Raw genomic sequence first — 12,490 nt, 5'->3', positions numbered from 1 at the left:
CAGAAAGTTCGTGTAGAGTTCTACTTTTCTAATTAAATTATTAAAAATCACAAAATATTACTCTCGTTTACCGGTTATATATTCTAGTATTAATATTTTTCTGATCACATGGCGTTTCTCCTTTTTTGGGCTAATAAAAATCCAAGAAAAAAAGTGTTTAGATTTTAGGTGGACTTTGTGACCAAATGCATTTGACCCCCAATTCTGCACAAGATTAAATACAAGGCTTTTTTAGAGTGAATCTGCTGAACTGTCTTCAACCTAGAGGATTAAAAAAATTGCTAAAATTGAAAATAAAAACTTACAACCCAAAACCACAGCAGCTATTTCTGCAGCATGCATTTTAAAAGCTACCAAAATTTATATGTACTTCCATTGATGAGGTTGATTTTCTCCCCACTCAGACCTCTTGACAAGAAGATCAGTTTGCCCCAAATTTTGCATCACAAACTCTCACCCCTAAATCATACACATCTTTTCTCCTTCTGCATACTCTCGTTTATTTCCGTCCACTTATCCTCTTTTGATTCTCTCAATTCAGTGGCCAGAGATAGTCAGGACAGAGCAAGGGAAAAAAATGAGTGCGAAAATCGTTTTCATTTTTAAGATTTATCTTTTGAATTTAATTTTACACAAATATAACATGAAAACAGATTTCTGAAGCAGGAAGTGTAATCTTCTGTTTGAGGCTAAAATACAATGGTGTACTATGCCAGACTGGCCTATGAACCCCAAGAAGGCATGTGGATGGGTGGGAGCCTTCCGACACCACCTTTGCTATGAATGTCATGCCCCCCAAATTCCACCGCCCATCCCCAAAATTTTGGGTCTCGATGTTCACGAAGATGGTTCATTTGGGTCCTACAACTTTTCTCAAGTGCTTGCAAATGCCCCATTGCTTGCAAGTAAATCAGACCCCTACCCTTACCCCTTATCCATTTTCTTTTGCTGTATAGGGCGCGGTACCTTTTTTTAACCAAAGCGATAGCGATAATTCATTAATAATATAAACATGAATGCATCACGATTACAAGGAGTGTGCCAACTAAGTACTAGAAGCAAACATAATAAATCCCCTATATAGAAAGCTCAATAATCAAACACAGAAGACTACACGGTGCAAATCTGCCACAATAGATCATGCGCTCTACCTAACGATGGTAAAGCACGCACTTATTCTCAAATTAACAGCAAGAGTTTGACTATCGATCTTTTACAGGCGAGAGTGCAACCCTAATAGTGAAAGGGGAGTGTTTTTTTTACTGTTCCCACTCACATAACCTTTATACACACACACACATATACTTTTTGGCAATGGCCCAAATACAACACAGATATCGAATCAAACAAAAACGATTCTTCATTCCTCATGGCTTCCAGCCTTTTGAAAGACAGGTGGGAAGCATCCCAAGCACCCCAAGTCCCCCCTTTCCCTTCTTAATGTTCTCGATCATGAAACACAAATAAATATATAACATATTAACGAACGAAAATACAACAATTTACCCCCAAGATGTCGTAGCCACGGACCACGGATACCCCCCCCCCCCCCCAAATCTCCTAAAGTATCATGAAATTCTTTTTCTCTCTATAATTCAATCAAAAAACCAACAAATATTCAAAAAAAAAACCTCAACAGTAACTATGGCTGGTGAATTTTCTTGGTTGGGTAACTTTGATCAGAAGAGTCACCGAATGTAAGCCGTCTCTTAGTGCCAATTGGTGAAGTTTCAAGCACTTCCATTGAGTATGAATGAATTGATAGAGGGGAATTTGAAAACTTGGGAGCTGGTGTCTTATCTTTTCTTTCCACTATTTCCTGCATAAAATCATAGCAGGAATATATGTATTCCTGTTCCAATGGAAATTTGATTAAGATTAACTTAAGTAAATAAAAGAACAAAGTGTAATTAGTAGTGCATTAGTTGGCTCACATAATCTTGGGACTGCAAGAATGAGATCACATTCATCTTAAGCTCTAGAATCTTTCTGCTTAATTGACCATCTGATGCTGCTAAAACTGCAGCAGCTGCAATAATCGACGGCCGAGTATCCATCAAATCAATTTCTGCGTTATAGAAATCAGATTGATTAGGAAATGTAACAAATTATGCAAATTTAATTAGATTGGGAGTACGGGATCACATTACCTTTTGCCATTGCCACAACTAGTCTGATAGCATTAGAAGCTAGTTCTTTTGGTCTTAATTGATCAGCACAAAACTTATTGATGAAGTAGTGCAGATAATCAAAAGGAGTGATTGTACCCAACTTCCATTCCAATGTATTCAGCACCAAAAGCTCCATTCTTTGAATCACTTTGCTTTCAAAATCGTAATCGTAATCCGAAACCGAATAATCTGATAAAGCTGGTATTTTGCATTCTTCCATCTTAGCAGCCAAGGATAAACATGCCACTGATAACAATCTAATAGCCCACAATTTCTCATCCTATATATTAAAAAAAAACCAATAAAAAATCCAAATATTTTGGCAAAACAACAAAAATACAGAAACCCAATTTGCAAAACATTGAAAGTATTGGTTTACTTACATCAATGGATCGTTTTGAAAGAAACCCATCAAAGTAAGTCACTGATAAGTAAGCTGTTTGCAACTGGAACCCAAAAACTGCCCCTGTCTGCAAAATCCACAAACTTTCAGGGACTGAACAAGAAATATAGAAACAACAATCTGGGAAATTTTAGAGCTTTAGGGAGAGTGACATGCATTGAAAATCCAATCAATGGCATCCAATCGAGTTGTTTTCAACCAGCTCATGCCAGAGACCGGGCAATCCTTGAACCCTTTGGATTCAAAGCAATGAGCTTCTTTCTGAATCAAGTTTTCGACATATTCATCGTCGTTATCAAAAAGAAAACATGGGTTTGATTCTACAGAAGTTTTAGATTCGTCTTCCAATTGGTTAAGACAAGTTTCATCTTCTTGGCAGAGGACGGTGGAGAGAGAGAATGAAGTTTCTGCAGAGTCCCTCATACCTCCTCAGTCTCTTCGAACATCTACGATGAACAATCAACGGATTTATTTAAAAGAAATGCTAAATCCAGAGTGTTTATATTGTGCAAAAAAATTTGAGAGAGAGAGAGAGGAATGCGAGGAGTGAAGGAAATGTGGCGGGTATGGTGCCGCCAAAATAACCGGATGAGATATAGGGAGAGGGAGGGGAAGTTAAATTAGTGGTAAGAGAGTATAGTGTGCGTAGAGTACTACTAGACTATACTGTTTTATATACCGATACTAATCCTAAGATTTCGCTCATCCTCTCCAAATGTTTGGAGATTCTGGTAAAAAGTCAAAATCAGTTGTTAATATAATTTTTAATTAGGAATGTGATTATGCAAACTTAAATAGAATCGTATTTGGAGATCAAATCTTCTTAGGTTGTTATCACTTGCAAGGTAAGAAAACTCATCGTGATTAGTATAAAGGCTTAAATGTCAAAATGGTCCCTGTGATATAGTCACATGGCAAATTTAGTCCCCTTGTTTTTGATTTGGCTAATTTAGTCATTGTGGTTGTCTCTGTTAGCCAATTAAGGATTTTATTCAATCTCTTTTAAAAAATTCATAAGAACAATTATATTATATATTATTACATTTTCTCTTTACAGAAAAATGCAAATCAATTAGAAATAACACATATAAGAGATCAAACTTCCAATCTGAAAAATGATTAAGGTTTTGACATAGAAAAGAGAGAGGGTAATGTTAGGGAGGAGGTCGGAAAATTGGAAGAAGAATAAATTTTCTTTTAAGTTTTAGTTTTATTTCATTTTTAAATATTTTAAATCAAATAAATAATGTTATAAATAAGTTTATCATAATTTATAAAAAAATTTACCGAAATTATATGGAAATGTCCTTAATTGGCTAACAAAGATAAACACAAAGACCAACTTGGCCAAATTGAAAACACAAGGACTAGATTAACCAAATGACTAAAACACAGAAACCATTTTAACATTTAAATGTATAAGGCCAAACCCTTCTCTCTATATCGTCCCATCTCTCTCCCTCACTTTTATCGTTAGTTTTGCAACACGCACGACATGCGAGAATGAAAGGATCCCGAAGGAAACTCTGCGAAACCTTTTTCAACATCTTTACCAACATTCAAGTAAATTTTTAATAACTTTTTCTTTCTAATGTTTGAAAAAATTTTAAGTTGTACGTGATCATCTGCTCTAGCGATGCCTAGTCACCACTGAGGATAATCTACCTGCAATTTTGAAACCCTAATTACGAATAGCCCGAATCTATTAGGGAAAGGATCTACATTCATCAAGTTTGAAACCCTGATTTTGAATTCTCAATTGATATTAAAAAAAAAAAAAAAAGTAGAAGTAGTTTCCAAATGGATTATGCACCCTATATTAAGAGAATCATCTCTGTCATCAAAGAGAGTTCAATGCCCATAGTGCTTATCGTCAGACGACTTTTTTATTTTATTTTAAAAGTATTATAGTAATTCAATTTCAAACTTCACACTCATGCTCTCACTCCCTAATTTCTTTCACTATATTTACACTAAGAAGTGGAGGATTTCAACTAAGTCACACAATGGGTCGATCATAAAAATTTGATATCAAACTCGATATTTACGAAAATGAAACCCAAAATCTTGCACTTATAAGACCATCTCCAACCCTTTTAGGTTAAATTTTTAGCCCTAAATTAATTATGTAGACTATCCTAATTTAATTTTATGAATATTTTAACCTAAAAATATTTAGATTCTGATAAATATTGAAAAATTATTAAACCGACACCATGAAATTTGTGTAACACTATGAAAAAAAATGAAACACGTAAAAGAATTTTTTTTTAATTACTTTAGCCGTTGGATTTAAATTTGTACCGTTGGATCTTTTTTTTTTACCGTTGGATTTGATCATATTATATCTTAGCCGTTGGATTCAATAAATTTATAAATATAAAACTAAAAAAAAATACATATTGGGCCGCCCTCACTAACTTAAGGGAAAATCATGGCCTAAATTTGCCCCAGAAATCAATTTTGTGTCAAGGGTTGGAGCGTTGGGATAAGTTTAGAACTTAAATTTTGATTTTTACTCCAATAGTTGGAGTAGGTATAAGTGAATATAAATAACACTAAACTAGTTATTTTATAAAGAAACTCAAAATATAAAAAGAGGTACTCTTCTTACGAGTCTTGTTTTATTGATCACTAGAATTCATGGTCACTCACATCCGCTTATTCTTTGTTTTGATATTAAATTGAAGGGTGAATAACTATGCATACACCGACATTAAACCTAAGAGTGAGTGATCATGATTTGTTTGGTCACCTTTGAACATTTATGCTATTCTTACATCGTATACTTCTTCTTGGGTACCCTTAAATTCTGGAGAGCTGTAGGATGGGAAGTTTTGTCCTACATGATTAAAAGAGTCACATTTGGCACTTCGGTCCTAGGGTTCATGATGTTCATCGTCCTCGACAGTTCTCTCTATGTACCTTCTTTTTCTATATTTCTTTAAGGGACGAGGGAGAGGGTCTGAGGGAGTGTGGAGGATGACAGAGTGTGTGTCGTTGGTGTTTGCGTAAGAAATTGAGCATGTAGAACCCAAAATATATAAAAATCAAGTTAAGAATAAGATTCCAAATGCAGTATTGCTTCTTTTAATTTAACTTGTTAAGTTTTTTTTTTAATTTTATTTAAAATTAAAAAAAAAAGAGGGAAAAACAACTTGTACCTTGCTTGTTTTGTACAAGCTGGAATTATTGTCTGCCTTTTTTTTTTTTGTAATGTCATATTGTCGTGCAAAATTATTGTCATGGTACAAAACATATTTCCTATTCATGAACTAACAAACGATATGAAAATTAAAAAAAAATAAATAAATCATCAAACCTTAAAAATGCTGTTTCACCTAATTCTCAAAGGATAGATTGTCTAATTGTTCTCTCAAAACGATATATTGTCAAATCTGAAAGTTTGAAGTTTAATGTTTCTAGACTCCTCAATTCTCTTAGTCATGTATTCTCAACTCCATCATTTAGAGTGATAGTAAATGCATAAATGTATGTGTTTAAATCAAATTAGGTCAAACATCTGGTTCTGCTACCAAAAACTTCTTCTCAAAACTCGAAGCAATAAGCTTCCACAAACTTTTTTAACCTTGAGACAAGGAAAATTTGCATACCCAATTTGGTATACGTATATAATTGTATTCGAATAAGCAGACGAGTTTTGAAAGAATGATGGTCCAAACATAATTTTTATTAACTTTGTCATCTTTTCCCTACCTTTTGCTCTTTTCGGTTAAGGATACGTTTAAATCCCTCTTGATTCTCTATGGACGTCTAGGATTTGAGGATTGATTGCATCCTTTTTTTTGCAAACCTCTTACTACTTAAACCAATTTTGTTATCGTAGCATACGTACGTCTAACAATAAAGGCACTTTTTATATATCCATTATTTGGCTTCCAATTGTATCACCACCAAATGAGAAAAAAAAAATAGACAAAACCATAATATAACATATTTTTTGGAACTGATTTATCGTGTTGTTTTCATCTCCCACTACCTTTTTCTCAAGCGCATAGTTCTTGGCCTTAACCAAATGTTTAATTATAGGTATAAATTTGTTAAGACAAAAAGCGGTAGATATTTGCTACCACTGTCTTCACTTTATTGATGAAGGTCTCAATATCACCACATATATAGATTTGGGAACAAAGTATCTTTGTAGTGTTGCATAATAGTGCTGCAAGTGTGTTGGCTCTTTGTAAAGGTATCCTTAAAAACTTCTCCTTAAGTTTCCAGAAAAAAAATAACTAAAATATAAATACTACGTATTAAGACCAAGTTTTCACCCTCTAATGATATACAAAACTCTTGTGACTTTGAAAGTTCAAGACACAGTCGTATAGTCCCACCACCCTTGTAAAGCAGTAAGTTGTATTGGAAGGGACCCAAAAAACCAAAGCTTTGGAATTTTTCGGGCCACAATTAAAATAGGAGCTAGCTAGGGAATTATGAAGAAAACAAGACAATAAAAAAACTGATGAAGATATGATCATAACACGCGTGAATAAAAATTATAATTGCAGATGGGGGGGGAGGGGGGAGGAGCGTCTTCACGTGTAAAAAAGGTTGGACCAGCGGTGAAGGAAGAAGAAGACGCTCCTCTCAGGAGGATCCAATTGCTTCCTACTCATATCAATGATATTATTGAATATTATTAATTAATTAGTTAAATATATAATATGTTGTTTAATTAGTTGATATTAATATATAATCAATATTATTATTTACGATAATAATATTGAAAGTTTGGAAGATGTGTGGGAGCAAAACTTGGGTCCTGGTGCTAAGACAAAAGTAGGGAAGGAATTCCCTTGACTGTGCGGGCAATGGCTGCGAAGCCCAAGATGGTCAGCAACTAGCTTTGACCGTTAATATGATGTTGTATTGCTTACATGCAGAGAGAGAGAGACAGAGAGACAGGGAGAGACAGAGACAGAGGTGGGGAAAATCACAGCTCCAAGATTAAGGTTTTTATACAATCAAATTGCGAGTTGTTTTGTTTCTTTATTACTTGTTCTTTCACTATCCTTTGAACGAACCCTAATTTGTTTTTGCAACTGACTGTGGCATTCTCTGTCACTCTTCTATCGATTTCATCTTATACTCATTTCTTTAATTTTGGGTGTAAAGTTATATTTTACTGTTTTTACATGCTCAAATTTGGGTGAAGTTGCAATCGCATACATCATTTTTAAAATATTGTAATGTCATACACATACTTATAATTTAGTTACAATTTCATAAATCTGTTAGTTAAGCCAGTCAACTTGACCATTAAATGATGGAGTGGCACCAGTGGATCCCCCTATTTTGCTCAAGTGGCAAGAGTCTATGTAAAAAATACCTTCTTATGTTTAGTAATCCAATAATTATGAGAGGAGAACTCAAAATCCTTGAGCCGGAATGGTTATTCAATTCTCATGCTTCTTATTATCATATGACTTTAATTTGGTATTCATTTTTACCAAGGTAACACATGAAAATGAAGACGGAATTTGACCTTGTACGCAATTCTCATGCATTGGGATTGCGTTTACGAGTCTGGATTTCATATTTTCATTTAGTGACTAATGATTCATAGTTATTTATTTTTAAATTAAATATTAAAAATTAAAATATTTTGGTCCATTTTAAAGGTTGAGATTAGAACTTTAAAAATAAATTCTTCTATTCTTCATCCTTGATATCAAATTTAATGGTGAATAACTATAATTTTATGGCCACTTGATGACCCGAAAAAACATTGTTAATAGTGACCCTCATTTGATATTTCCTTCTATCCATGTGTTATTGTGCTCATATATATTTGCGGGGATTGGTGCATGAGATTTCTATTCGATGACGATCTCTTGGTTCTGCGTTTTTTGTGACGAAATTTAGATGTGGTGTGTTTTTGGTTGCAAGTCTGTTACTTTTGTGCTGCAATGTCTTGGTCGAATTGACCACTTGGTCGTTTTCTTTAGTGTTGTTGCCTCGGTGGTTGTTGGCAAGACTTCCATTGTGGCGACAGAGGCGAGCATTGCTTTCTTTGGTTGTAGATTAGGGATTAGAGTTTTTGTTGTTGTTTATTTGATTGGGCTAGGCTTTTGTGTATCTATTTCCCCAATGTGTTTTGGATTATTTTGTCTTCCTTTGAGTTGGCCTGTAACCTCATTTCTGTTTAATGAATGTGACTTTTCGACCAATTTTTTTTTTATATTTCCTTTTGTGGACGTCGTAATTAAGATCTACTCCAACCGTTAGAGTAAAACTCAAATTTTAGCTTCTAAACACACCCCAACTTACTCCAACCCTTGACCTCAATTTTGGGTTAAAACTGATTTTTGGGGAAAATTTAACACAAGAAAACGGTCAAGGTAAATGGTTTGGCCTACTCTTGCACGTGGACTAGCTAGAAAAAAAAAGAAAGCCGCATCCCATTTATGCGCCCTCCTACCTTCAGCGCACGACAGCATGGGGCCTTGTTAGGGCATCTGTTGGCCACGTGCGCCCTCCCAACGGCTCTTTTTGAGATTGAATGGCCAAGATTAATGCACCGTTGGTTGATCCAACATTCTAGATTCAATTTTTTTTTACATCTAATTTAAAATACATTAAATCCAATAGCTGAGATCCAATATGATCAAATCTAACGGTAAAAAAAAACCCTAATGGTCCAAAATTAAATCACACGGCTAAAACAATTTAAAAAAATCATTTAAATCAAAATTCACCCAAAAAATGATCTAAATATTTTTAAGTTAAAATGTTCATAAAATTAAATTATGATAGTCTACACATTTTTTATTTTTAAGATAATTACTTTTTAAAAAAATTAACCTAAATTCATTATTTAATAATCTCGGGCTAAAAATTTAACCCAAGAGGGTTGGAGTAGAAAAACTATTTTCTAGGTTAGAACCTAAATTTTTTGTGTTAAAAATTTTAGGTTTTAACCAAGTGTTGGAGATGGTCTAATAGGATAATGAACAAATGTTGACTCTTACAACTGTGCAAACCAAACATGAGAATGAAAAACAGTGTACTACTTAGTTACCATTTTGTAGCATTTCCAATTTTAAGCAGTATAATAAAAAATTTAGGAGCCGTTCAATAACAATTTCGTTTTTTATTTTCAGTTTTCATTTTTTAAAACTGGTAACTACTTTTTTTGAAAACTGAAGAAATTAGTTTTCATTTTTACTTTTAACTTAAAGCTGAAAGTAGTTACCGAACGAGTTTTAATTTTCTAAGCCAAAGTAAATAAATCTCGAAGTTTATAATAGTAAGTGAGATTTAAAAGCCCAAATGCATTCCTACCCCCAATTAACTCGTCCCATAACCAAGCACAGCTTAAATGGGTAAAATTGAAAAGGGAAATTTTATTTAAACCCATATAACCTCTTTCTATACTCAACTTACTCTCTACATCCATATTACTTTCAATTAAACTATCAATATCTCTTTACACCCAAATTTACTATCCAAACTACCCTCACAAACTCAATTCAATATGTGAATTTATCTTTACACCCTTATAGAAAATAAACCCAAAAGCAGTTGGAGACAACTCTTTTTTTGAAACTATTTACATATTTGATTCTTATATGTGTGAACTTGCTACTCCAATATTTCTATGAAGAAAGTGCCCATGCAGGATGGTGATGCTCTTCTCTTTTTTCTCACTAGAGTCGAAAATATAGTCATAATGATATACATTGTTCTCATCTGTACATGACAGATGATATTCATTATCGTCAATGTCCCAATCTTCTTATGTTTTAGTGCCACTGAAAAACCATATTTTCTTAATGCATCAATGATATGCTATCTATTGAGTTCATGTTCATTGGTTTAAATTGGAAACCATTGACAATTATTATTCTTGAATATATATCAAAGCCGAACTCGAGGACTTTATCAAAGCCATATTTGCTGTATTTCAAGTTGTTAGAAGTAAGAACAATTTTGCTAATTATCATTATGTTCTGGATTTGGACTTCACTTTTCTGGAGATGAATCCATTCACATTGGTTGATGGATGACACTACTGCTTCAAGAACTTCAAAAAGTACATTTCTTCACTTCAGTTGTTGTTACCTTCTATGTTTTTGTTATGTATATACCAAGCTATTTACTAGTGTTTTAGCTTCATTATTTTTATGTATCAATTGGTGGCAGTATTGAATTCCCAATGCCTTTTGGAAGAGTTATGGGTCCTATAGAGAAATTTACTCACGGGCTAATAAAGACCTTCTTTGCAAGCATTATACTTTTAAACTCTAAAAAAATTAAAATCAAAAGAAAAAAACCTTGCATAATCGGTTAATATCTAAGTTGGAGGATTTGGAACTTCAAAATCATCATTCGTCGAAAAGATTGAGTGATGATAGAGTTTGATTATTGAGTGTGTGTTTACTGATAAATTTAGTTTTATTATTAATTTCATCTTGTACTTGATGGTAATTATTCAATAGGATAAAAAAATAATTTACATTTAAAATTTAAGTTGGATGTAGAGTGAGGTTATATGGGTTCAAATATAAAATTTCCCAATTCAACATTTTGATACTGATTCTTGCTTGAGATTTGTGTTTCCTAAGAGGGACCAATAGCTTTTCATGAAACAAATTTTAGGAATCCACATTGTACAACGGCCTACCACAAACTGAGACAAATTCACCCCACACCTCCATGACTTAATTTTCTCTATGAAACCTCATTCTATTGGAATTTAATTACTAAATAATCCCAAAAATTCTAGAGGCGACACATGGATTTTTTCCCTAAAAAGACAAGATTGCCCTCAATAAATGGGCAGGTTCCTCAGATACTCCCACGCGCAGCTCACGCCCCTGAAGGTCCCATTGAATACGATCCACGGCTCACGTGCCCTTGGCCAAGAAAAGTCAAAGCATTAAAGATAATGATTAATTACCCAAATCATATATTTAATATATTCCCAATTGAAGATTGACTCCATTCAAGTAAGTAATTCAAATTTAAATCAATTAGGGGTAATTACTCCATATTTCCTATTTAATATCTTGAGAATATTTCTCCATAAATCTTGGCCAATAGGATGCCGCCATGTGTAGGGTAAAACCCTAACACCATGGCCGACCACTCCCCTATATATACGCATTATTCTACCAAATTTCGGTAAGCTTTTACAACCCTAAACAGCCCTAAACACTTACTCTTCTCAAAGAAACTAACTTAGGCATCGGAGATCTATTGGCCTAACCCCCCCTCCCTAAACCTCGTGGGCGCGTGAGGCTTAGGTCCTTGATCAAAGGTGTTGATTGTTTTGGTAAGTGCTTTTGCGTCAAAGCTAGAGACGGCGGAAATTTACATCGACAATTACATCCTCCAATTTCTATATATTTTTTTTCTACTTTGAATTTCTTGATTTCTAGGTTTGTAAACCCAAACAAAAAAAAAAATAGCACTTGTTAATTAAATTTTCCAACTTTGATCCAAATTTAAATGATTTCTTCCATCCAGTATACTAAAAGATGCACGGAAAATTACTTAGAAATGAATGAGCTACGAAACTTTATACTGAAGGATTTAAAATGCACTCTACATGATCATTATAAAGACATAAACAAGGAATTTACAAATGACAAGTACTAATTTGCAAATTCCCGTTAATGCATCGATCAAATCCCTTCATTTAATCTCTTTTAGTGCATTTCTAAGTTATTTAGCCTAAATCTCTTGGTACTTGCAAATTCCTCGTCTAAACATAACCTAGTTTTTTTTTTTTTTTTTTTTTTTTTGTGAGAATTTATACCGGTAACTATCTAATATACCATAAAGTATCGAACTAAACCAATATCAGATTAAAGATAACTCAAGTAGTAAGTGAAACAAATCTTCAATTCATCCTGGTTTATTTCGGATTTACTTGAATCCCACAGATTATGTG

The 12,490-nt window shown here is 33.6% G+C and overlaps 1 protein-coding gene across 1 annotated transcript; it reads right to left on the bottom strand.

Annotated features, from left to right (window-relative positions):
• Positions 1 to 1,337: 1,337 nt before the first annotated feature.
• LOC103404288 (cyclin-D5-1) lies at positions 1,338 to 3,206 on the bottom strand. The gene is made up of 5 exons (XM_070816262.1): positions 2,731 to 3,206; positions 2,555 to 2,641; positions 2,151 to 2,451; positions 1,935 to 2,068; positions 1,338 to 1,852 (listed from the first exon to the last, which is right to left on the bottom strand). The coding sequence occupies exons 1-5, from the start codon at positions 2,995 to 2,997 to the stop codon at positions 1,643 to 1,645; spliced, it is 999 nt and encodes a 332-aa protein (XP_070672363.1). The 5' UTR covers positions 2,998 to 3,206; the 3' UTR covers positions 1,338 to 1,642.
• Positions 3,207 to 12,490: the final 9,284 nt, after the last annotated feature.

Source organism: Malus domestica, chromosome 02 (genome assembly GCF_042453785.1).
Source record: "Malus domestica chromosome 02, GDT2T_hap1".
NCBI classification, from domain to species: domain Eukaryota; kingdom Viridiplantae; phylum Streptophyta; class Magnoliopsida; order Rosales; family Rosaceae; genus Malus; species Malus domestica.
The sequence above is the reverse complement of the archived record's forward strand: the minus strand, read 5'-3'. Positions and strand labels throughout refer to the sequence as shown.